We start from the raw sequence: 26,695 nt of genomic DNA, 5'->3' as shown, positions 1-26,695 counted from the left end.
TCCTTCTTAGCTCTCCATCTGTCTTGCCAACCCTGGGTCCCCATGGCCTGTTTCCCTACCTTAGTTGGCTGTAATGGGCCAGGGATGTCCTCCTCAATTCGGAGGAGACAGCTCTAACTAGATAACTAATGGGATACTGAGAATAAACCAAATCCTCCTCTGAGGCACAATGTCCTGTAAGGGACAATGTGAAAACTGAAAAGTATTGGCTTTGATTAGTATCTTCTCTTTCCTTTTCATTCTCCTCAGTTCCGCGGTCACTACTGTTTAACCATACACATCCACAACTGGAAACCCAGGGCCCCTTGGATGAGATCTTCAGTCTGTGAGTTGCGTGCTATCTTTACCCCCCTTGTCCTCCTGATTCCTCCTGTCCCCAAGCCAGCGGGTGGAAGGCTTTGCTTTCCTTCCCTTGTACTTTCTAAATTTCCTTACAAGTAACAGACTTTGAATTTCAGGGTGGGAAGAGAAAAGTTTCTGATTGAAAAACAATTTAGATCTTCTATATTGTTTTTATAAATTCTGAATCAAACAATTCTAAAAAACCTACACATGTTGAGGGAAAGAGACAAAATCAGATCTCCCAGCCAGACCTCACCCCTGCTACTGGTTTCTAACTTCTCCCTCAAAAGACTACACTGTTGACTGAACAGCTCACCCCAAGCTTCAGCGATTAGTCAGTGCAGACAACGGTCACTTCTTCCTATAAACAGTGCCCCACAGGACAAGTTTCTAGCCTCCCAGAACGTGCACAAACACTCACACTTCATTCACCATTTTATAAGGTTCCTAAGCCCTGGCCCAGAGAGGTTCCCCCACTCCCTCTGCTCCCCCAAGAACTTACCTGGAAGCGAAGGATGATGGTCCAGATGAGGCCCAGGACCAGGCGGTGGTTGCCATCCACGATGTCATGGGAGCCCATGTTTTCCAGGTGTACACGCTGCTCCTTGAGGAACTGTAGGGCCTTATCCACATTCTCCAGGCAGTGGATGCGCATCTTCCCCTTCGTGGGCTTTGGCTGTGGGATGGCATTGGCCCCATGGGCATGGAGGGACCTCACAGTTGCCCCAGGGGTGGATGCAGCCTGGACCAACTCCCATCATCAGCATCCCCTCCTCCACCTTCCTGGCCAATCTCTAACTCTCATGTTCAGTCTTTGATGCTTTTCAACTCCATCCTTCCTGCAAAGTTCAGATATACCCCCTTCCTTTAGCACCCAAAGCTCTGTAATGAGGCTGCATTGGTGCTATTCCTAGATCTGAACAAAGACTTCTGAGGAGTAATAAATGCCATTCAAAAGCACTGGCACATCAAATAGTTAATTGAGCACTTACTATATGCCAGGCACAGTTCTAAGAACTATTAACTGCTTGTGGTAAGAGCGACTTTTTGTTTGGTGACTGGTAACAGAGGCCATCCCACCATCCAACCTCTTCCCTCCCCACCCCCAAATGGCTCCAGCCAAAACTCGAGGGTACCATCAAGAGTAACCACATCATGTGAAGGGTTCCCAGTGGTAACTCTTTCTAGTGGCCTTTCGACACAGGGCAAGAGGCAGGAGCCTGGAGTTAAAAACAATGGGAATATGTAGTACCTTTTCATTCAAACCCTGAGGATCAGGTACAGGTATCATTTTATACTTAGGCGGAAACAAGGAAAAAAAAGGTCTTGACCGATAGACCCGAGGTTACGATGGAAGTAACGGAGCAAAACTTGAATGTTAATCTGGTTCTCCCCCAGAGGCAACATCACTGCCAGGTGGGTCACAATGGAGAGGGCCTATACTACATTTCCACTCGTAAGGGTGATAGAACACACAGGAAATTATCTTCCATGCTCTTCTCTTGGTTCTAAGAAGGATGCCAATTTCTCCAGCTGGGTAACAGAATCTCTCTTAGCCCGCACAAGGACACTGAGGTGGGTCCACTGCAGGCCAGCCACAGGGGCCTAAGTCCCCAGCAGACAAATCAAGAGCTGTGTATGGCTTCCAGGAGAAGCATGAAGATGTGGCAATGGCCCAGAGGCGATAAATTCTGAGAACAGGTCGGAGAACTCAGTGAGCCACACGGACATCTCACCTCAGTAAGTAATGAAACCCTAGAAGGCCGGGAGGGCTGGAAACACCCCCAGACCATGTCTTTTCTAAAGAGGAGGCACAGCACCCGCCACGGGGCTCGGGCAGAGGGGCTTTACCAGCATCTCTCCAGAGAGCACCTCCAGCAGCTTGATGAGCATGCGCCCGTCCCGCAGGTCCTTGTAGAGGTCGGTGATGCGGCAGGGTACGCGGGCCAGGTTCGAGTTCACCCATTTCGTGAAGGTCTTCTTCTGAACAACTTCCCGCTCATCTGAGTGGGGAGAAGAGACTTGGGTGAGGTGCCCGGGGTTGGCAGTGTCAATGTGCAAAGTGACATGGGGCTGAAGGTTGTCTCTTAATTCCAGGGTCCTCCAATCCTTGGCGGGGGGGCTGAAGTGTCTATTCCACCCCCTTCCTAGGGATGTTTGTGATCAGAGTGTAGCCTTGGGAGACATGGGTCTGTGTGCCATGACAAGGCAATAAAGAGATAACTTCCACCACCGCATTCTATGCATTGTGGTATGCACCCCTAATTCAGCCACCTGTTTCCTGTGCCTGGCAAAATGCTGTCCCGTTGTACTTGCAAGCTCAGAATTCAATGCCAGGTTCACCCACCTACTCATCCAACCAACATTCCCTCTGCCTAGAACAGTCCCTCTTGCCCTTCCCCTCCTCCACCCCCTCCAACCAACTCCTATTTGTCCTGTAGAGGTAGTGCTTCTCCAAATAGCTTTTCCTGACCCCTTGGCCAGGTTAGGCTTCCCTGTGTGTGCCTTCACCCTTGAATGCTCATTTCTTGTTTACGACTTGCTTCGCATTCATAGGAGTTGAAAGCCCGCCTCTCCTTCAAGAAGAGTACAGGTATCTCCAGCCCAGCGAAATCTTGTTTGGTTCACTTCTATCTCCCTAAAACCCAGAGCCTGGTATACAGTAGGTGCTCCAGAGCTGTACTGTAGTCGACTGCACATTTATTCAGCTCCTGTTGGTGGCAGGCTTGGGCTTGGTCTGATAATTCATAAAAATAAAACCAACTGTCTGCCCTCCAAGAGCTCCTGGCAGGCAGAGAAGAATGATAGGCAAGGCAAGGGGAATGTGTGGTCCACACGAGGTCAGGGATAAAGGGAGGCATGGGTTGGCGGCTATCCATTGCGTTATGCTGGATTGCTCACCCCCAGAATGGCAGGCAGGGCTTCTCCATCTTCAGACCTGAGAAGCGGATGTGACATCCCCACTCTATACCAGTGGTCAGCCAAACCAGGCTTCTCGCCCAGGCTGTACCAGCTCAGGGGAGGTACCTCTCAGCATCTCTGTAAATTAGGTGCTGGTAATCTGTCCAGTTTGAACAAGATGCTGGAGAGAGGGGAGGAGCTGGGATGGCAGAAAGAGTAGGGGAGGGGTAGAAGGTAAAGAGAGTGAGGAGAGTGGCAGAAAAGAGAAACAAAGGGAGAGAAGAGGGGACGAGGGGTGAACTCTTGTTCTGCTGACTTCAGTGAACAGTCTGTGGCAAGAGGATGCAGGCACTGTGGTGCAGGAGCTGGCCTGGCAGTGGGGCTGGGCCTACGGCCACGGAGGAACCCCAGGGAGGGTGTGTGGGGTTCGGGCACAGCAAGGGCAGACTCAGAACAGCCCGGCCAGGAGCGAGGTCAGTACCCTGGGAGCAGCCCAAAATGTCGGCTCGGCTGAGCCCCAACTGGGGCAGGGCTGGCTTTTTAAATTATTAAAAATCTGATTTAACAACAACAAAAAGAGGAGCCCAGCCAGTGGGGCCTCCGGGATATAATTCTGGCGGCTCCTGAGGCTCCCGGCGTCAGATCCCTTCCTATCGCGCTGCTATTTCAGTGTTAGGAGCTCAGACACTTAAACACTTACTCATTCATTCAGCCAGTGTTTACTGTGTAACTGCGAGGTGTTAGGCTCTGGCGGCAGGTGGGACTCAAGGGCGGGAAAGACAGCCCTATCCTTGAGGCAGACGCACTCTATCATAAAGATGAGTGCTGCTGTCCCAGGGAAAGAAGTCAGTGGCAGACCTCGAAATGAGACTTCCACAAAGAGGAATATTACTGCTGCTGCCTCTGTAAGTCTCACATGTAAAATTAAAATGGCAATCCATTCATACTGGGCCTCTGGGCAAAGTTTCAGGGGGAAAAACTCTCCTTACTCCTTTATTGGCAGCAAATTAAACCACTTTCCTGATTTCAAGGACTGTTCGGTCAAATGTAACTGAAGTTTCAATGATGCATTGGACAGGAAGCAACAACATTTATTCCAGGGCATGTCGGGATTCAACAGAACCAGCCACAACCCCATGGTGCCTTCCCTGGAAACAAGATCTGTTTAAAGAAGGGGCTAGCCCTTTTTTACCCAAATGATGGTGGAGCTTTGACCAAGGGGCTGAAATGCTCAGACCCTTTAGAGATCAGTGTATCAAAAACCCAAGGTGCTTCCTTCTTTCCTCCTTTTCCTGTTTTCAAGAATCCAAGAATTTCATTATATGGGTGCTGAAACCCATTTATTTGCACTTGATAATGGGTAAGGAAGTGCTATTTTAGCTGGGGACATGGGATTTAACTCTGGGCTGCTGGGCTGGCATGTACATTGGTACAGATGTGTCCTCACTTACCCTTAGATCTCCCCAGTTTTGAACATACAAATGAAGCCTCCTGTACCCCAAAATGTTGGAGCCACAGGTTTAGAGCCCAGGGAGGCAGCTTCTCGGCTGCCTTTTATTTGAAGGCGAGGGTGAAATTACCCAGAATCCCCAGCACCCTGATACATTTTGCAGTGTTGAGACATGGCAAAGATTCTGAGAAGCTAATGATGATCCCAAGGAGAGAAAAGGCCCAGGGGTGGGAATTAATTTCCATTAGCTGTTTGCTCTGGTTGTTCCACATCAGCATGCTCAGCACATTCACTCTTAGCATGGCCCAGGCGTTCATCAGGAACCTTCCAAGTGCAGGAGAGGCGGTGGCCCAGGGCCAGCCGGGCTGGGAACCCAGCTAATGTGGACAGGCTGGGGCAATGGTCATGCACTGGGCCTGCTATCCCTAGGGGACCTGGGCCATCATGCAGGGACTCTCTGTGGAATGGAGGCCTCAGCAAGGTCTAGCTCAGGGCCAGACCTTATTTCTAGACCCTTAACCCTGCCAGTGCAGGAAAGAAGAAAATCCACCAGCATAGCCTGATTCAAAGCTAGAGCCTCAGAAAATCCTGCTGCTTCTGCCACCCTCAAGCTTATGGCATCTCTATTCCTGCCTGTTCCTCTTCCTCTTTTTTTCCTTCTCAGGCTGTGGCCACCCTCAGTCCTCCCCTACATGTCAGGGCTTCTCCTAGAAAACTCACCTTCTTCTCTGACCAGCCAGCTAGAACAAGTGTCTGGATATTGTGTCTGGGTGATCTTTCTTTAACACTTGTTTTCAAAGGTTTGGTTTGAGGTCAAATAAACTCACAATACCAAAACAAATATTTATCCACTAACAAGTGAGTTTATACATGGAAAGTGTTTAGAACAGTGCCTGGCACACAGGAAACTAAGCCTTTAAAGTCCTCATCACTGTTAGCATCACTACTACTGCAATTACAATGTGTAGGGTCCTGTCCTGGATGCTGTGGGGACACAAGGCAGCCTTACTCTTCCCAAGGGCCTCATGATCTAGCTGAGGAAACAAGACAAAAGCCTACAGCAGTTAATTCTGCAACCACATAAGAGCCAAAAGGCAGTTCATTTTAACAATATAAAAGCTATCACAAGGTTATATTGGATTAATTACCAGATTAATGGCACATCCAGTAAATGGTCATGGGCCAAAGAGGAAAGAGGTAATTTCTAATTGGAATAGTCAAGGTGGGTGGTGGGTGGGGGGTGGTGTCTCATGAAGAAAATCCCTTTGGATAGGCAGAAGAGGAGGGGAGCCAGGAAGGCAAGACGTTCCCAGAGAGGCATGGAAGATGGAGCTTGTGTGGGGGCTGCCGGGTAGCCATAGATAAGCAGGAAACATGTGGAAATAGGTTTTTAGTGGAATATGGAAAGCCGTGAATGAAAGACTAAGTTTAGATTTAATCCTAGAGGCCAAAGATACCACTGAAGGGATGGCAGGATCATTTTCTGAAATACTAGTTTATAAGGCCCTCAATGATAACTTAAAAACAAAACAAAACAGTGTTTCAGCTTTAAAAAGTAGTGTTTAATAGATCAATGGAACAGAATAGAAAGCCCAGAAATAGACCTTTAACTCTATGGTCAACTAATCTTTGACAAAGCAGGAAAGAATGTCCAATGGACAAAAGACAGTCTCTTCAACAAATGGTGTTGGGAAAATTGGACAGCCACATGCAGAAAAATGAAACTGGATCATTTCCTTACACTACACATGAAAATAGACTCAAAATGGAAGAAGGAACTCAGTGTGAGAAAGGAATCCATCAAAATCCTTGAGGAGAACACAGGCAGCAACCTCTTCGACCTCAGCCACAGCAACTTCTTCCTAGGAACATTGCCAAAGGCAAGGGAAGCAAGGGCAAAAATGAACTAGTGGGACCTCATCAAGATAAAAAGTTTTTGCACAGCAAAGGAAACAGTTAACAAAACCAAAAGACAACTGACAGAATGGGAGAAGATATTTGCAAATGACAGATCAGATAAAGGGCTAGTATCCAAAATCTATAAAGAACTTATCAAACTCAACACCCGAAGAACAAATAATCCAATCAAGAAATGGGCAGAAGACATGAACAGACATTTCTGCAAAGAAGACATCCAGATGGACAACAGACACATGAAAAAGTGCTCCACATCATTCGGCATCAGGGAAATACAGATCAAAACCACAATGAGATACCACCTCGCACCAGTCAGAATGGCTAAAATTAACAAGTCAGGAAATGACAGATGCTGGCAAGGATGCAGAGAAAGGGGAACCCTCCTACACTGTTGGTGGGAATGCAAGCTGGTGCAACCACTCTGGAAAACAGCATGGAGGTTCCTCAAAAAGTTGAAAATAGAACTACTCTATGACCCAGCAATCGCACTACTGGGTATTTACCCTAAAGATACAAATGTAGTGATCCAAAGGGGCACGTGCAGAATGTTTATAGCAGCAATGTCCATAATAGCCAAACTATGGAAAGAACCTAGATGTCCATCAACAGATGAATGGATAAAGAAGATGTAATGTATATATATACAATGGAATACTATGCAGCCATCAAAAGAAATGAAATCTTGCCATTTGCAACCACGTGGATGGAACTAGAGGGTATTATGCTGAGTGAAATAAGTCAATCAGAGAAAGATAATTATCATATGATCTCCCGAAATGAGGAAGTTGAGAGGCAACGTGGGGGGGGGTTTGGGGGGTAGGAAAGGAATAAAGGAAACAAGATGGGATTGGGAGGGAGACAAACCATAAGAGACTCTTAATCTCACAAAACAAACTGGGAGTTGCCGGGAGTTGGGGGGTAGGGAGAGGGTGGTTGGGTTATGGACGTTGGGGAAGATATGTGCTATGGTGACTGCTGGAAGTGTGTAAACCTTGTGATTCACAGACCTGTACCCCTGGGGCTAATAATACATTATATGTTAATAAAAAAAATAAATAGGGTGTAAAATCTACATAAAGAAAATCTGAGGGGCATCTGAATGGCTCAGTCCGTTAAACATCTGCCTTCAGCTCAGGTCATGATCTCAAGGTCCTGGGATCAAGTTCCACCTTGGGCTCCCTGCTCAGTGGGGAGTCTGTTTCTCCCTTTCCCTCTGCTGGCCCCCCCAACTCATACTATCTCTAAGAAATAAATAAAATCTTTAAAATAACATTTAAAAGAAAACTTGAATTTTCCTTTGTGTGCTCCTGAGGCACACAAAAGATTTGAACACTTGTGTAGAAAGGCACATCCAATTCTTGAATAGGAAAACTCAGTATCATAATGTTGTCAGTTTACTTTAAATTAATCTATATTGAATATTATTTTAAATATATTTAAATTGTATTATTCGAGGGAAACTAGAGAAGCTATGAGAAAACTCACTAGGAAAACAAAAATCGCTAGGAAAATTCCCAAAGAAGAGGAACAGGCCTTTCCAGGTGTTTTTTTCTATCAGATAGTAAGTCACAGCATAAACGTACAATGATAAAACTGTGTGCTACTAGAATATGAATAGAAACATCGATGGAACAGAAATAGTCCCAAGCACAATAGGCATTTGATACCTGATAAACGTGGTATTTCAAAAACAAAGGGGAAAGAAGGATTATTGGATAAGAAGTGTGGACAAAACTAGATGCTATCCAGGAAAAATTGCCTTAAATATATACCTCACATTCCAGGACAATTTCATTTGGATAAAAACTGAAATGTAAAAATGAAACCATAAAAATACCAAAACAAATCATGGTTGAGGTTTTTTTGTTTTTGTTTTTGTTTTGTAATGCTGGTATAGGACATAAAATTCCAAAGGCATAAAATAAAAGATTGAAAGCTCAATTACATTTAAAAAAAGTTCATGGGGCGCCTGGGTGGCTCAGTGGATTAAAGCCTCTGCCTTGGGCTCAGGTCATGATCCCAGGGTCCTGGGATCGAGCCCCACACGGGGCTCTCTGCTCAGCGGGGAGCCTGCTTCCCCCTCTCTCTGTCCTCTGCCTGCCTCTCTGCCTACCTGTGATTTCTGTCTGTCAAATAAATAAATAAAATCTTAAAAAAAAAAAGTTCAGGCAAAATTTCTGTTCCTCCTAATTAAAATGAAAAAAAAAAACCCACACTTGGGTAGGTTAGATAGGCACAGTCAAACAAATGACTAAAGATATTTGTAACTCACATCACAAAGGGCCAATTAACTTGGGATATAAGGAACATATACAAATTAATGAGGAAAAGGACCAACAATTCAATAGTGAAATAGACATACGTATGTAAACAAAAAGTTAACAAAAAACTGTAAAATCTCTTAAATGTGCACAAATTTGTCCAAGGTAGTCATAGAAGTATGAATTAAAAGTATAAACATATACACAAAATTTAATAAATGGTCCTTAATTAGTGTGAGAACATTAATCATAAAAGACATTTTTGAGACAACTGGGAAAATTTGAATATTAAATGAATGTTAGATTATAGTAGAGTTGATGTCAATTTTATTCAGTCTGCATTTTTGACAGCACATAGCTTTAAGCTAGGGGTAAAGGGAGGTGTAATAGTGGTACTATGGTTAGGTGGGACATGTTCTTGTTTTTCAGAGGTACATATTACAGTATTAGGGGTAAAATGTTGTGATGATCTTCAATTTACTTTAAAAATACTTCAACCCCCGAAAGTGGAGATACAACGTTGGGGGTTTGGGGGGTAAGAAAAGAATAAATGAAACAAGATGGGATCGGGAGGGAAACCAACCATAAGAGACTTTTAATCTCACAAAACAAACTGAGGGTTGCTGGGGGGAGGGGGATGGGAGAGGGTGGTGGGGTTATGGACATTGGGGAGGGTATGTGCTATGGTGAGTGCTGTGAAGTATGGCGATTCACAGACCTGTACCCCTGGGGCTAATAATACATTATATGTTTATAAAAAAATTTAAAAATTTAAACAAATAATTAAAAAAAATACTTCAACCCCCCAAATGGACAAGCAAATATGGCAAAAAATGAACAGTTGTTAAGTCGATGACTCATTACACTTTTAGCTCTACTTTTTTGTATGTTTGAAATTTTTATACTAAAAGCCAGAAAGTACAATGACATCAAGATACTGTTTCACTTATTGGGTGGGCACAGACCGAAAAGTGTGATAAAATATGGTGTTTGGTTAAGGCGTGGGAAAAGAAAACATTCATATGTTGCTAGAGAAAGTAACAGAGCAATTTTGGCAAGACTTGGCAATTTTGGTCAGAATTACATATGCACATACTTTTGGACCTAGTAATTCCACTTCTAGGAATACGTCCTACAGATAAACTCATATATTGGGAAATAATCTATATATAAGGTTATTCATTGCATTTTTAAAAAGAGACAAATACTGGAATGTTCACTAATAGGGGATGGTTAAATTAAAATTGTATGTCCATATGTAGAATAGTTAATTACTATAAAAAAGAGGTTGTTTATGTATTAATAGAAATAAAACAATCTTCAATATATCTTGGGTCGGGGAAAAGCATATTATAGAACAATGTATAGTTAAAAAAAAACCACTGGGAAAATAATATAGACCATCTGGAAATATATACATAAAATATTCCTGGAAAGTTGCATGAGAAACTGATAACACTGGTCCTGGGAAAAGAACTGGTATCTGGAGGGACCAAGGTGGGAATAAAACTCATTTTATGCATCTTTTGAGTGTTACCTATTGGATGTACCTATTATTTATTCAATATGGAAATACATTTTTCCTATCCTAAAGAAAATATTAAGGAACACTCCCTACACCCCCTGAGAACAGAGCTCAGGAGGGAGAGTTTCCCTCGGCCTCCCTGACCACCACAGAGCTACTCTAGGAGGTCTGGCCCTCTATCCTAGAAAGTTGTTTCAAAGCGCAGCCCTCTCTCCTTGGGGTCAAGGTTCTTCCTCTGCTATGTTATACCTTCTCCAGGCATCCTCTTGGCTCCTCCTTCAACTTCCCTCCTCCTTTGGCCCCACCACACCTGCCACTGACCCCACCCACTCCAGCATCTGGTTCACTTCCTGACATCATGGTACCTGGCAAGTTTGTTATCAGAAGTCCCAGGGGGGATATTTTAAAAATAAAAGTTTCTTACACACTGGCTGTTCTGAAGCCAAGTGGTAAGGCTGAACTATTTTATTTCTAGGTCTATGCGCATCTAGTCCTTCCTGCCACATATATATTTCCTAGTTCTTCCTGCCGCCTATATAATTCCTTGCATGCGTGCTTCATCTCCCTCTTTTGTCTGTTACAAATCTGCTCTCAAGAGGAGAGAATAGCAACCTAAATATTCAAAACAGGATTATATGATCATTTCGGTACTTATAAAGATATTAATAAGGTTGTAGAAGACCTTTCAGTGGCAAGAAAGGATATTAGAATACATTTTAAGGGAAAGTTCAGATTATAAAATTATATGAATAATATGACCCTGGTCTTATAATTTTAATATCCATTTAAAAATGAAAGCCTCAGTTGGATGTTGTTATAGCTGAGCAGTAAGACTGTGGGTGACTTTGCTTTTTGCTTATCTATAGTTTCTAAAATTGCTGCAATGAACATGTATTCCTTTTATAATAAGAAACAGCAGATGTCATGAAGAAAAATAGGATAGAAAGCTCATAAACCCTGAGGAATAAATGACTGATGAAAAGTTACAAAGGTTTTTTGTTTTTGTTTTTTTTGTTTTTGTTTTGTTTTGTTTTGTTTTGTTTTGAGGAAGCCTGTATTTTTACCAGCATCCAGCCCTAAGGTATGGGTAAAGCTCGGTGGTCAGAAAGACAAGAGGGAGAAGAGGCATCACGGGTGGCCCATGGACCCCTAGCCTGGGCCTGAAGCCAATCATTTAATGTTGAGCACTTTGCAAGTTTACAGCTTCAGATTCTTCTCCTTCTCATACTAGGGAGCCGAGAGCTTTGGGAACCTGAGTGAGCGATACTTGTAACTCCCATGAACTCGTGACAAACCCTGAAGATATAGACAGCAATGCTATAAAGCCTAGCATAGCGGCAGACCCTTAGGGGTGCATCATAAATGATGTTGATGGCACAAATTCAACCCCATAGTTTAGTTTGAGAGGAACTTTTCTTTCAGCCAACCAACTTTCAGCACAGTAGTATTGTGAATGGCTAGAACATGATTCCCCTACCTGCAAGATCTAAAACCTATCTAGGGTTGATTCTAAGAGACAACTCTAGGATGCTTACTACATACCTGCAAAGGCAAGAATAAAGCACAGAAGACTGACTTTGAAAGGAGCAGAGTTGAACGCGAAGATGCTGGTGAACTAGACTGGGCTACATTAACACAAAGGAACATTATATGGCCATGAAGAGGATACTCTACATGTTTACTGACCTGAAAAGATATTCACAATATAACTGCTCAGTGACAAAGAGTCCAAGATCATAATATTAGATAATGTTTTAATAGGCATGCATTTATACACATAGTCATATATCTATAGGCATTAAAATATCTGTATGGGTCATTAACAGTATCCCTAGTTTTCCCTTTTTTTTTTTTTTAAGGTTTTATTTGTTTATTTGACAGACAGAGATCACAAATAGGCAGAGAGGCAGGCAGAGAGAGAGGAGGAAGCAGGCCTCCGGCTGAGCAGAGAACCTGATGCAGGGCTCGATCCCATGACCTGGGATCATGACCTGAGCCGAAGGCAGAGGCTTTAACCCACTGAGCCACCCAGGCACCACAGTTTTCCCGTTTTTAATCTATTTTGCTAACTTTATTATATATTTTTGGGGTAATAAAAATGTTTAAAGATATAAAAGTATGCATCCTATTGTTTTTAAAATAGGGTCTTTGCATATAGTAGAAAAAGAAAGCAAGTTATTATAGATCAGTTTAGATTTTTAAAAAAATGTCTTTGAAGAAGGTTAGTTTGGATGTGAAGTTTGAAGATGATCATGGTTTTAGAATGGCAGGGAAGGAGGGAGGTTTTGTTCAAAGGCCTCGACGTGGACACTGGCAAATGTGTGTGTGAGGGCATGTGCGTACAGGTGTGCATGTCTTGGCAGGGGAGGTGAGAAGCAGTGAACTGACCCAGAGCAAAGAAGCTGAAGGACAGTCTAGGGAATTTGAACTTTATACTCCAGGTAAAGAAAAGTCTGGAGGCTCTTTTTTCTTTTCTTTCTTTTTAAAGATTTTATTTGTCAGAGGGAGAGAGAGAGGGCACAAGCAGGGGGAGCAGCAAAGCCTGGAGGTTCTTAAGTAAAGCAACATGTCACTAAAAGTTTCTTGAAGGACAATGCTTCAAAGTGCTGTGGAAACGGGACCAGACAGGGAGAGGCCAGGGCCTCCGCTGGGAGGCAGCTACTGAAGTCTCTGCCTGCAGCACCATGGCCCCAACTGACATGTGACCTGTGCAAATGAAATGGACAGAGTCCAGTGGGACAACCGCAGAACAAGGGTCAGTTGACTCACAGCAGGGGATCATACTCAGAGGCTGGAGGACAGAAGTAAAAAGGAACTCAGGGTTTTGATCAAAGGGGCTCAAGAAGCTGCTGGGAGAAGGAAAATGGGAAGGGGTGTTCTGGGTGGGATGCAGAGGAGGAGATAATGCAGGTCTGAAGGATGTTCGAGAAAGCCCAGGTGCGCAGCCCAGTAGCCCTAAGGCTGCTGGGATGATCCTTGGGATTTGGTCCTGGAGCTCCCTGCTGAGCAGCCTCCAGAATCTGTGGAGGGGTGTGGTGATAGCTCTGCCCTGCTTCCTTCGGAGTGGGAGAAGCCAGTGAGATCATCTGGATAAAGAGTGCAGAGACCACTCAGCAGCGTGCCAGCACCAAGCCCTGTCCTGCATGCAGACGGTGGCTGCGAGGACAGAGGACACTGAGAACACAAGGCCACAGAGGTTGAGATAGTCTGGGACTCAGTTGCAGCCTAGCCTTTATTGAACTGAGAATTTCTGGACAATCTACTGATTTGCTAAAAAGGATCGATTATTCCCTTTCCCTAAGCCAGGAACCAAAGCTCCATGGTTCGGGGTAGAGGCATATGGTCAGCGCTACTCTAACAGGTGGCTTCCTCCCAGGCTGCCAAAGCTGGAAAGTGCATCGTCGAGGCTCAAGCCCCTTGTTTTTCAGGTGAGGAGCAGAAAAGTGACTTGGCCAAGGTCACCTAATTCAGGAAAGCCCATGATAGTGCAAGAGGCCAGAAGAATGACGATGTGAGGACGGCTCACTTCTCCCTGTCGACGGCGCCCAAGCTGGCTCATGCTGCCATCTTCTCCTTCCCAGACTTTTGCACAGCCTCCCCATAACCTGTTCCCCCCACTGAAGTCAGAGTGATATCCAAAACCCAAATGTAACCATGCTTCCCTGTGAGAACCCTTTGATGGGTGTGGGAGCAGCTCCATCCTTCTGGCCCTCTACTGAAGGCCGCAGTTCCTGTCCTGAGTGCCTACAGCGCTCTCTGCTACAGGCTCCCACCCTTTGACCCGCTGACCCTGCAGCTCCTTTGCAAATAGTCTCAGTAAACCCCTCAGCCACCCTTCTTCAGTTTCCTGCAGCTTCCTGCCAGGACCCTGAAGATACCAACTGCCTAGAAGGGCCCTGCGATGTGGCCCCTGCCTGCCCCTCCCATCTCCACCCCTCCTTCCCCGCCTGCGCTCACTCCAACAAGCCCCACTCCTCCTTGGATGAGGTACGAGCTGTAGGTTATGTTAGAAACTCATAGTTCTCAGTAAATCTTTATGGAATTCATCATACTTTGTCATCGTGCACATATGTCTACATGTACAGAGACACGTGTGATTATCTGATCCACTTCCTTCTCACTGGACTGTAAAATGAGATCTGGTTTCCAGAGTCTGAAGGCCAAAGGGTTTGGAGGCAAAATGCTTCCAGAGACTCAGCTGCTTCCAGCTTCCTTGTCACTCTCCCAGTGACACGATAAAAAAGGAAAAGGAACAATTGCTACAGATGCTTGGAAACAACTTTCCTGGTGTCTCTTCGGCCAAGCAGCACGCAGGGAGCGCCTAGCTGGAGAAGGGGGAAACGGATGCCAGCTGCTTTGGAAGCCATAAGCACAGTCAAGGTCTGGTGTCACAGCCTGCCCTTGGGAATGAAGCGGACAGCCCACAAGAATGTCCCGAAGATGGAGGGGCCTAGGCCCGCGGCTCACTCAGACTGCACGGCACAGGGAGGGAAGAGTCTTATTATTAACCTCGGTGTATTAATATTTGAAAAGCATCTTCACAATGATAGATAGCAGTCACCCAGAAATGGGGACAGCTTTGGTTCTGCAAAGCATTCTCAGAGGAAGAACAGCTTTTCTGGAGAGGGGAGGGAGCCAGTGGGAGAAGGTGCTCCGTCTGGAGCAGGGGAGACCACCCCAACTGCACAGCACGGGGGGCAGGCTGGCCTCTCACTGATTTGTCTGCACAGGTCACCAGCGGGTTTATCTGAGCAGCGGTGTTTCCGGAAAGGAGGGGAAACTCACAATGGCTGACCTCCCCGAAAAAGCTGCTGAGCCAATTATTTTTTCTTCTGACAGTATACTAAAATGATTGCTGATGATTATACATATTTCTATGAATAGTATATTTTCCCAAAATATAGTCTCTCCACAGAGCTCCGACTCATGTTTTGAAAGCTGAGAGGAAAACATTTTTTAAAACCCCTCATTAATGACACCATCTTTGTTCTCACAGGTAGCTTAAGAGAGACATTCAGAACATTAACACCTGATGCCTTGGTCTCCAGCAGCTGCATGTGAACTTGTCAACTTAACAGGCTGCCAAGAAGCTGCAGAATCCCGAGCCTATGCCCCACCCCCCTCCACACACACACTGTGGTGAAATCCTGCTCTCTGAAAGACATCATTCAGCCTCTGGACACAAAGCCCTTCTCAGGCAACTGGGGCACCTCTGGGGCACCTGGGATCAGTGTCATCCTGGTGCAGGTGGGGAAAGAGGCCCAGGGAAAGGGCAAGCGTAACCTTTTGCTACCAAAGTCAGGAAGGAGCCCACACCACCCTCTCTCTGGAGTTTCCAGGGAGCCAACATGGGTGGGCAGGGAGTGGCAGGGTCGGAGGGCCACTGTTCTAAGGCTCTGGCGGAATATCTGTCAGTCACAGAACTTAAACTTGGGGCCTGGGCAAAGTGGGTCTGGAAGACGTTCAAGGTTTTAAGTGGCAGCAACTCTGTGCTTCAGAGCACAGGGACACAGCCCGCTGTGCACCTGCTGCCTGTTGTGTTCTCTGAATTGTCCTCAACCAACCTCACCACGCGCGACCTCACCTCCTGTTTAGTAAGAAGGCTACAAAGACAGAATGCAGAAAGGAAAGGCATCTCTAGCATGAAACACCCCTTGGATTCTGATTTAAAGGCAAAACCAGAGTGGGCTACACCAATTTGTACCCTTTGTTTGAGAAGGATGGCTCTGTATTCCCTGGGCCACAGAAGAGGATGAAGGGCACATTGGACCTGCTCTTTCTCACAGACCTTCACCAGAGGCCCCGGACCGCTCTCAGCACTGCAACCTTCCAGATGCCTCTGTGCTCTGAGGAGCTGGAAATCCTGCAGTGGGTGGCACTTGGGATGCCCAGATACTAATCTGAGTGGGCAAGGCAGGGGAGGCTCATGCACACGGTTTCTCTTTGGGGGGGGGCACCTTTCTGTTGCATTCCTTCTCTCCCACGCCCGAGGCAGTGTCCTCACCCAAATCAGTGGGGCACCAGGACAGGTGCAAGGGGGCAGGCAGGCAGAAGCCGCCTCTGAGATGAGGAGAGAGCACAGAGGACGGACTTTTCTGGCTGGTAAATTCCCTGCAGCCTGCAGTGCCTCATCCCTCATCCAGACAGCCACAAATGTTTACCGAATGGCTCCCAGGACGAAAAAGAGGAAGGACAGGAAATGAGGTGTAAGCGAAAATAACAGTGGCTCTAGGAGACACCAGAAGACTTTCTACTGAGATGTGAAGGCTGGATCCTCTTGGAGGAGGTAGACTTGAGCTTTTCAACTGCACCCTTTCCCCTAAGCTTTCAAAAAATTAGTCATCAAGGCAGAGAACCACCCCTGTTCAGGAAGAAGCCTCGGGGCTACCCAGCACTTAACCTCATGAGGTGCTGTCAGCTTTCAGATGCTGATGCAGAGAGCTAACATCTGCCCAGGGACCTACTGGGCAAATATTCCTGCTTGGACCCTGCACCCTGCCCCAGCACTGCTGAGGTCAAATCCATCCCCGTCCAGGAGCCTTCTGCAGCATTTTCTTGCCCACCTCCCCCTTCACTCTAGTCAGGCTCATCCACAGTGTGGAATCCAGTGATTCATTTGGACAGAGGTCAGGTGTTTGTATACAAATGTGGCAGTTTCCACACAGAATAACCAGATGGCTTGTTTATTTCAGTCCAGAGAGGGAGAGTTGGGAATGGTCTGAAAGGCAGAATAGAGAGTATTTCCTTTGGAACTGAGAGGAAGGTGACTTAAGAGGCAGAAAAAAATGGAGTCCAGTTAACCAACTGCAAGTTTTCTAACCACAGGTCACTAAGGGGAGAAGGACCCAGAGAATCTGCCACACGAGGAAGAGCATCTAATAAGACTCATTGTCCTTTGGTTTCTTGGGCCTTCTGGGTCACCCGGCTGATGGCAGAGACATGGCTGGGATCCTGGCTGAGCAACCTTAAAGAGAAAGATCTACAAAGCATGGGGCCTCATCCCTGTGGGCACTGGGTCTCTGGGGACTGAGCCAAGAGCTCCAAGCACAAGCTTTAGCCAGATTTCCTGGTCCCTGGCTCCTTTTTCAAATCCAGGCTTTCTAAGACAAAGGAGGGTGGGGTTAAAAAGGAAGAAACTGGCCTACGAACAGGCCAAGATAACTGGGACAGTGACTGAGCTAATGATCCTGAATGTCTGAAGTTAAGAGAAAGGACAGTTAATTCCTGTAAAAACTAACATTTTTCTAGTATTTTATTACTAATAAAAAACTTTCATAAACTTTATCTTACTTGACCTTCACACCACCTGTGGGAAAGTACTTCCATCGCATTTTATGAAATAGGAAATGAATTTAAACATCATGGCAGTAGCATTAACGGTGGAATCTGGGTCCTGTGACATTTTCCTCCTCACCTCAAGACCTTCAATTTCAGAAATAAAAGGCTAGACCCATCTTTCCAACCTTGCCACATATACCTACAAAGCAGATGACCGCCATCTTATAAGAAATACAGGACCAAATACCTTCCTTGCCAGAATGCTCTTAGGCGTGGGGGAGTGGCTGGAATGAGAGGAACCAGAGACACTTCTGATCCCTCAGTCTCTGTGGAAACACTGATCCCTGCCTAGGCTGCCAGGGCAGCCCCAAAGATAACACTGAAGAGAAAAGGGTCAAGAAAACTGGTGGCACCTGACAGCCCTTTGCTGAGCTCTGCCTATCCACCAGAACAGGTCCAGCTCACCTCTCTACTTTGGACCCTCACAAAGCTTTGGCTTCTCCCACAGGTCAGTCAGAGTGGACTCTCAGGAAAGTCAACAGACTACTTAGGTTTGTTTTTAAAAATCCTGAATGGACCCCAAACTCCCAAACTGCCGTGGTTACCTGTTGGCCAGATGTTCTAAATCACGTCCAGGCGTGCACTTCTGCGCTTCCCCCACCCGGGGGATAGTGGCGGCAGGGGGTGCACACAGAGTCTCAGTAGATGAGCTGCAAGCTCTTAGGGAGACCCAGGCAAGGCAGATGGAGTCTCTTTACCCATCAACCTGATCAACTTAATTCCGCCAGCTTCCCAACCAGCTTGTTAGACCTGGCTGCCACTCACACAGTTGAAATGGATGAAGCTGTGTCATGCCTGTGTGTCACCCTTCACTTCTGAGGGCCTTCTCCACACACGAGCTCCTGATTCTGCCTGCACCTCCTCCTTTGCTCTCTCATTGCCATTTAATTATGCGAATTTCCTATGGTTCTACTCTAACTCAACTTAAGCTAATTAATTATGAACATTGTTCATTTTCCCTAATAGATCATAAACTCCTTAGAGACAGATACTATGTTGAATTCATCTCTGTGGTTTCTTTTCCATTTTCACATCTGGTCAAGAGTTTTAGTTTTACACAGAGTAGGAGTACAATAAATCACTGTTAAAATGGAATTTATCTTGGTTTCTTTAAAAAATAGGGTGTCTGTGAAACGTATCAAAGGATCCCTGCACAAAAGACAGTTCCACTCCTCATACTGTCCTTTGACAAGACTTACGGAATCCCACCCCCCTCTGTCACCAGGGTCACTGCAGTCAGGCTCAGCAGGCTCCGAGACATAAAGAAGGTAAAACCAGACTGGCAAAGACAAGGGTTCCTAGTTTGCTTATTGAAAGAGGTTAAGATTACATAAGCAAAGCAAGGGATTGGTGCTGTTATCTGTCCTCAAGGGAAATCAAGGAAGGACTTTTTAAGGGTAGGGAATGGGGAGGAGGGGATGAAGGAAAAAGAAAGGGAGTTTCCTACAAAGAACAAGGGCACAAGAGCTGATGGCTGTGACCTGCATGGATTCTCCATCATGACCAGGAAATGAGACACCCCATTGCTTCTACAGAATGGGAAACCCAGACACTTGCAAGGTGAAAGGCCATTATGGTCCCAGAGGGGCCTAGAGCCCTGCTCATTCCTCAGAGTCAGCTGGAGACTGAGGCTTCTGGGAGCACAGTGGAGGGAGAGAAGGGAGAAGAGTAGTACTAGGAAGTTCGGAAAGGGCCACTGAGTGATGGAGCACTGGAAGGCTCACTCTAGAAAGTGCTTATGGGAGAGGCTGGGTCCTTCTTACAAAGTGAAGGTGGAGACAGCTGATGATGGGGCAACAAATCTGATTTGGGCGAAGGACGGGTGGAGCATTCCATGACTGGTGGAGTCCACCTCTCCTCCTTCTACCCATCCACTACCCCACGGAACTCAAACTTTCTTTACTGGCCAAGGACGTAGCACCAGAGCATAGCTTCCCTGGGCTGACTCCAGGGAGGCAATGGTCACAGCAGTTGGCAGGAAAAAATCCCAAGAATCTCATCTCAGCCAGCAGGGTGGAGGAGAAACCATTTCTGCTGGAGATTTAAGTGCGAGCCTGTGCGCGCACACATACACACACACACACACTCTCTCTCTCTTTCTCTCTCTCTCTCTCTCACACACACACACAGAGAAATCTATTATGAACCTGCTAAGTAAAAATCTAATTCCAGTTTAAGGATAAGAGGTTTAGTCCAGAAAATCTGGCTTCCTGAGCCACTATGGGGAGGATGTTATCTGTTCTCAATTTCCTATCAAATCACTCTCTTCTTTCAGGACGACAGCGAGGATGACAACAGTTTCTCTCTCCAGGACCAGGCAGGAGACTGAGTGCATCAGGAAGCCCCATGCACTGCCAGCTGGCCATCTAGCCCCTCAGACACTCCTTCACCCAGACTTTTTCTTCGTTGGGACTCTGGCCCCAGGTCATTCAGGACAGAGGAACAGGGCAGGGCCTACCTTGCACCTCCTCCCACCTGGGATGAAGTGAGGGATGCCTGGGAGCAGAGGCTGCCTGAGCCTGTGCTCCCTCCCAACAGGGCTGGGTCTCTCTGAGCCACATAACTGTTATCTCCCTCACGCCCCTGCCACGGCTCATGCCAGTTCACACAGAGGACTGACCGAAGGCAGGGAGGGGGACTGAACCTGGGGACTATGAGACCGGCTCCTCTAACCCCCACGGCCCCAAATGGTACCTGCCAAGGCCTTGATCCGGGACCTCTCAAAGAGCCTGGCTGAGCTGTTGTCATTATCCAGCTCATCGTCCGGGGCAGCCCAGCGGGCATTGATCCGGCTGTACGGTGGCTGGTTGCCCACGTTTTCAAACTCCGTGGCCGATGTCATGTCAGCAGGCTCTCAGCAGTTTCGCCTGCCTCAGTCTTCATGGAAGGGTCCCTAGGGGGGACAGCAACACAGTCAGAGGGTTAACTCCCCTCCCCTGGACTTTTTCTCAGGGGAAACTTCTTTGGAGCATCCAACAGGGGTAGGTCCTGGAGGGAGCAGCACACCATGCCAGCGGACAGGCCATGCTTCCCCCGGGGTCTCTGGGTTATAGAATATTGCAGCGGCAGCGGCAGCAGCGGCGGCAGCCACAGGAACGGCGACTGTGGCAGCAGGGATGGAGAGCTGCATGCAGAAAGGGTCAGGACGACCAGCAGGTGGAGACGTCAGTCGCTGCAAGCCCGCTTCCTCCAAACCTACAGCCACCACAGCTGCAGGAGCGGGGGAGAAGGGAGGTTCTCTGGGAGCCAGGGGGCTGGGCACGGTGAGGGATGGTGTGGGGAGCTGAGGCGGGTGCTGGGCAGAAGAGAAGCTCTACCCTTTGGACTGGGGCAAGGACCAAACCTGGAGGGGAGGTGGGGACAGGAAGGAGAGGTGAGAAGGTAGAAGTTGACGGAGTCCCGCTCAAATGTGCATCAATGGGGAGAGAGACCAAATGTGAGATGCCACAGATGCCACCAGTCCTGGCAGCTGCTGGGGAAAGTGGACTCTTCTCAGAGGCTGCCCAAGATCCCTCCCAGTGCTTTCCCAGCAGCAAATAGTTAGAAAGCTGAGCTCTTGGTTTTGCCTTCTCTGAAATGCAACCAGGTATGTGGACAAGGTCTTCTGTTGAATTCCAAATCAGACCAAGGAGCCCAGATGACTTGCTGTCCCATCAGGTTCATCAGTGTTATGTGGGGGTGGTGGTGAGGGGATCTCACGGATGGTGGAGCCAAGTATGTTCACCCATGCAATGCACATGGGCAGCAGGAGCTCTGTGTTCTTATTCGCCCATCATTTATCATGTTTGCTCATTCATCCGTGATTAATTCACATATGTACCAAGGCCTAACCAAAGGGCAGGCACTGTGCTAGGCAGTCAGGAGCAAGAAAGGAAGGTCCCTGATCTCATGGAGTTTACACTCTGGCAGCAAGATGCCCAATTAAATAAGCAACTCCAGTAAGGTATGATGTGTGCCACCACTGGGAAAGAACAAGGAATGGTGGACGACTCATGTCACGTCAGAGGGAGGGAAGTCTAAGCTGGTTCCTAAAGGGAGCTTAGAGGCATTCTGTGAGGGGATAAATGGAAAGGGACAGGTCTAAACAAAGGGGATAAAGAGCAGGTACAAGAGTTCTGAAGGTGAGAAAGAAAACATGGCAAAATTTCGGAACCTGACAATGTTACTAGAGGGTGAGGGCAAGGTCAGGGAGAAAAGGGGGACAAAAGCTAGAGGTACAGGGCTAGGTCCTAAATGTCTTGGGCCTTTGGAAAATGACAAGCTTTCCTTCCGCCTTAATTTCCCCACCAATACCTGCCTTTCAGGCAACTTCCCATGGACTAAAGGGATTCAGGAGATCAAGTCTCTAAGACCCAATATGGAGCCCAGAGGCTGCAAGAAACAAAAGGGGGTGGAGGTGGGGAGGCCATGAGGCAGGAAAATGCCAAGTGTGAACAACCAGTGAGCTGTGAGGTATACCACTCCCTCCACGAATGTGTGCATACACATGCCACACTCCCACACTCATACACACACATTCCAACACGCACATGTGCACAGACATCCACACATGGACACACACATCTAACACACACACTCACACACCCAAACCGGAATAAGTTTGAAGAAATGATGCAAGCTCACCGATCCAAGTGTAAATGCAGTGCTGTTGCCCTTATTTTTTCGACACAGAATCACTGCAGACCCCTTTCCCCCAGGCTGATTAATCAAACCCACCACATCCCTTTGAGGTAAGACAGGAGCCAGAATTATCCATCTTAACTGCACAAGGAAGAAAACCAAGGCCTCACACTGGACGAGGCCTTCCCAAGGTCATCTAGGGAGTTATTGCTACAGCTAGGGCTAAAGCCGAAGCCATAGCCCATTTATCCCCTTCTACTAGATAGCTTTTAGGGAAGCAGATTAGATTTAGGCAGGATAACACAGCACATGGGGACAGAGGGCATTCCTCCGCTTTCAGGACCTGGCAAAGGTGTTTGCTTCTCAGCAAAGGGAAGGTGTAAGGTGGGGAAGCCATTCTTCACCCCACAATCCCCCACCATGCCAGGCCTGTGCCCAAGAACACCCTCATCACTTAGAGCCTGTTGTCTTCCATAAATGGAGACGGGACTTCCAGGGCTGAGATTTCTCACTGAACTGGTTGGGCAAAGAGCTGGGAAGAACTCCCTCCTCCCCATGCTCCCCCCAGCTTCCCCGAAGGGGAGGCTACTGCTGGCTCCCAGCTCTGCGCAGGAAAACTGACAGCCTGACCACCTCCCATTGGGCCGCAAGCCTGTCCAGTAGCCCCCATGAAGGGCCGAGCTGCCAGACGCAGGAGGTGAGGTAAGATCAGATCCTGCTGCGGGAGGTAACTGGACCCTGGCTCTCCTGCTAGTCTTGGGTTATTTTTAAGAGCGGCTGAGAGAGGCCCAGGCCACGGGCTGGTGGGAGGGTGGGGGGTGAGATTACCTTTGCCACGGCTCCGTAAATAAGTCTGCCCCAGAAAGATGAGCCTGAGCAGGCCCACCAGCAGGCCCAGCATTCAAGACAAGATTGATGGCCCCGGGTGCAGAAGAGCAGCCACTAGACAGCAATTCATCCTGCTTAAAAACGCCATGCTTCCTGCCGCTGTGACTCAGAGAAGGCAGCGGCCAGGCAATGGGTTGGCCCGGAATGTAATACAACACAAGTGTATGTCCAAATAACCAAGTCTAGGGTTTTAGGGTGTTTGGTTTGGTTTTTAGAACGTCAGGTCCCTGAAGACAACCACCAAAGCAAGAAGATTCAGAAACTCAAGGGAATTCCTCTTTCTCCTGCCTCATAACTGTGCCCACCCCAGGGGCCTGACCAGATTGCATTCTGTCAGAGCTAAGGAAGGGGGTGGGGTGTGCTCAGTAGGTCATCAAGGAGAGAATCTTGGAGAATCAGGTGTGAAAGACAGAAGAAAAGAACATCTGAAAACAGGAGAGCTACAGATGGTTATTCCAGGAAAACAAAACAAAAGCAAAAACAATACCTACAACCAAGCTTGACCCAGAGCTTTCCCAGCATCACCCATGTCAATTTTCATTACTGTCGTGATATCCCTTTGAAGGCCTGAGAATAAAGAAGCCAACATGACTGAAAAGAGCAGTGTATGGTGGGGGCTCATAGGGGGGGGGACCCCTAACCAAACGGGGAGTCATGGAAGTGATACTTAAGTTCTTACCTGAGGGGAACATGGAACTCAGGTAATCTAGTCACATTTTTAATGATGTAAGTCATCTATGCATCTAGAATGGTCTTCCATAAGTATGGAAGACAGCAAGTACGTGACTAACATTTGACCTTAACCTGCACCTTATTCCCCAGCCAGCAAACCCAGGAGAAAGGGCATAAGAAGTAGTTCTTTGTCCTTTCACTACCCATCCCCCAGCAATGCGCCCTCAAGCTCCTAAGAAATCCTTCTCCCAACCCATGACACCCTTGTCAGAACACAGGTGGCTCCCCTCTCGCCTGTGTGAAATTGTGCCCAGAGAAAACCCCCTTTCCTGTCTATCTACCTGCCTATCGCAATGGGACAGGCCAGAGGCTTACCCTCACCTGCCGAACTTCTGCCACCCCCTAAAGCCAAGTTATATTTTGATCAGGAAGGGTTCCTAGAAGACTGACCCGCAGCTCAGGACAGAAAAGCTCATCTGATTGGACAGGGCACTCACGGAACGAGCGCCTGCTTGGTAAGTGGATTTCACAGCTTCACTGCGGAAACCCTTAGCTTCACCCTTCACAGTGCGCCCAGGACCTTCTGAGATCAGGTGTGAAGCCTCAGAATCTCAACCTCATGTGCTATGCCCAGTTGATCCCCAAGGCAGTCGGGAATCCAGGAAGTGGTGGCAGAGGTGGCTGTGGCGGCTTCTCTCCCACCCGCAGGGGCTGCCGGCACCCAGCTCGCACACAGCACCAGCCCTCCCACAGTACCAGCACGGGGCAGAAGACAAGGGGTGCGTGGCTCTTTTCTTCCCCACCCCACCTCCTCTTCCCTGGGTGGCATGGATGAGAAGCAGCAGAGCCCAAAACTCTACTTCAGGACTGGGACATGGGGGGGAAATACAGGAGGAGGCTGCTGTTCCTTCACAGGGTCACGGGTCGCAAGCTGTTGCAATGCAGTCTTCCTTCAGCAGAGAACTGAGACCCATCCTACCTTTAATTTTCTGTCTAGATGTAAAGTTGGACTCCTCCTCTGCTTTCTATTTTGTCCTGCCCCTTTCTGCTACCCCAAACCCGCTTTTAAAATATTTTGGTACTATGGCAACCCAGGTCAGGAGATTAAATCCTGAAGTTTCCCTGGTAACTTTTCTGCCAGTGCATTTACTAAAACAGAACATCCTCCTACTCCCTCTGGTAGTAATCTCACTGCATATTCACAGACACCTTAAAGAACAAATACATACCAAAATAGCACGTGAACCCAAGAGACGCCCCGCATAGAGTACACTAACTTTATCTCAAACCCTAACCTCCTGCCCACCCCGCCAAGCTCTAGTCTGGCGCCTCCATCAGTCTACAGATATTGCCACCCTGAAATCACATCTCCATCTCAATATGGCTAAGCCTGAGCACATAGCTCCCAGGACAGAACAGGGCAGTTTCAGGACCATGAGGTGATAGTGAGGCCCAGTGAGATAAACATGCCACCTGTGGGTGACCCTTCCAGCAGATGGACCTCAGCAGCAGCACCTGGACCATGCTGCTTCCCCTCCCCAGGGCACACTGCTTTTCCTACACTCTGCAGTTTCCATTCCGAGTGGCCCTGGCTGCCAGTCTGTGAGTGGCAGAGTACAGTTAGGCATTCCTCAAGTGTCAAGACTCCTATCCACGGTGGCCACCATCAAGGATCCTGATGCATTTACAAATCCCTGGCCATTCTAGCCCACTGCTTCCCCAGACCCATCTGCTCCAGTTTCTGTCACCAGGCAGGGACTTCAGGTCCACATGTCACAACTTGTCCACTCTTATCATGGAAAAATCTCCTACTAAGAACTGGCTCCAGTTAAGCTGCAGCTGCTGGAATGGGAGTGGGGATCTGGTGGGATCATGACCCCAGCAGTTATTCCAGAGATTTGGTTGGGTAACAGGTGCAGATCAGCGTTGATCAGCCCTCAATAGCGTCTATAAGCACCTCACGTCCTACACAGAGGCAAATGTCCACTGGGTATGGTTAAAGGAGAGAGGAGAGAAGATACTCTCAATATACACTGTTTTCAAAGACTATCTTCCATTGGGATTCTTGGGCTCAATATCTACATTTATGGAAAGCAATTACAACCCAGTCCTACCTCTTATCTTTCCCAATTCACTTTCTTTCAGGATAGCCCCTGGTCTCTCTCCACAGAGAGAGAGAAACCTCTCTCTGTACCCCATGGAGAATAAGTAATATTCTACGGTAGTCGAATTAAACTTTGAATGCCCAATTTCTCTCCTTCTATGAAGACTTTTCTAGAATACCCACAGTGACCTCTCTCTTCTCTGATGAAAATTGTCAGAGAGGTAGTAAGTTCTCAGTGTTGGAGATGGTTAAGAATAAGTTGAAATAATTGATTTGAAATAATTATTGAGGTATTTCTAGTGAAATAATTGATTCAGAAAAATATTTTAAAAATAAAATAATTAGGCTAATGGAGAACTAAGAAATGGAATCAAGTTCCCAACACTTGAATTCACTGATAAATCTTAGTATCACTAACAACAGATGCTGGGTGTCTCCTGATATGATACAGTATGAAGGATAACACAACCAATGACATTCTTGCCAAAAAGGTTGAACCTCAATCTGATCAATCTTTAGAGTTAAGTTCTCCTTAAAGGAATTACAGGAGACCAAAAGACAAGCTAAAAGACAATAAGAGAAATTAAGAGACAGACCCACAAGTTGGGATATTCTGCAGACAACTGACACTATTTCTTCAACAAGTCAATGGCTTTAAACAAATAAAAAAGTAGGCG

At 47.1% G+C, this 26,695-nt stretch overlaps 1 protein-coding gene across 2 annotated transcripts in view; it reads right to left on the bottom strand.

Moving 5' to 3' along the window:
- SPTB (spectrin beta, erythrocytic) overlaps nt 1-26,695 on the bottom strand; it is an 86,404-nt gene that overhangs the window by 44,418 nt on the left and 15,291 nt on the right. For both annotated transcript variants that reach the window (XM_044229791.1, XM_044229792.1), the window contains exons 2-4: nt 20,429-20,627; nt 2,194-2,345; nt 845-1,018 (exon numbers count right to left, since the gene is read on the bottom strand). In XM_044229791.1, the coding sequence (XP_044085726.1) occupies nt 845-1,018; nt 2,194-2,345; nt 20,429-20,576 (474 nt within the window). In that variant the 5' untranslated portion in view covers nt 20,577-20,627. The remainder of the gene's footprint in view (nt 1-844; nt 1,019-2,193; nt 2,346-20,428; nt 20,628-26,695) is intronic.

The sequence above is a fragment of the Neovison vison genome, chromosome 13 (assembly GCF_020171115.1).
Source record: "Neovison vison isolate M4711 chromosome 13, ASM_NN_V1, whole genome shotgun sequence".
Classification (NCBI taxonomy): Eukaryota; Metazoa; Chordata; class Mammalia; order Carnivora; family Mustelidae; genus Neogale; species Neogale vison.
Note: the sequence above shows the minus strand (reverse complement) of the source record. Positions and strands in the feature narration are given on the sequence as shown.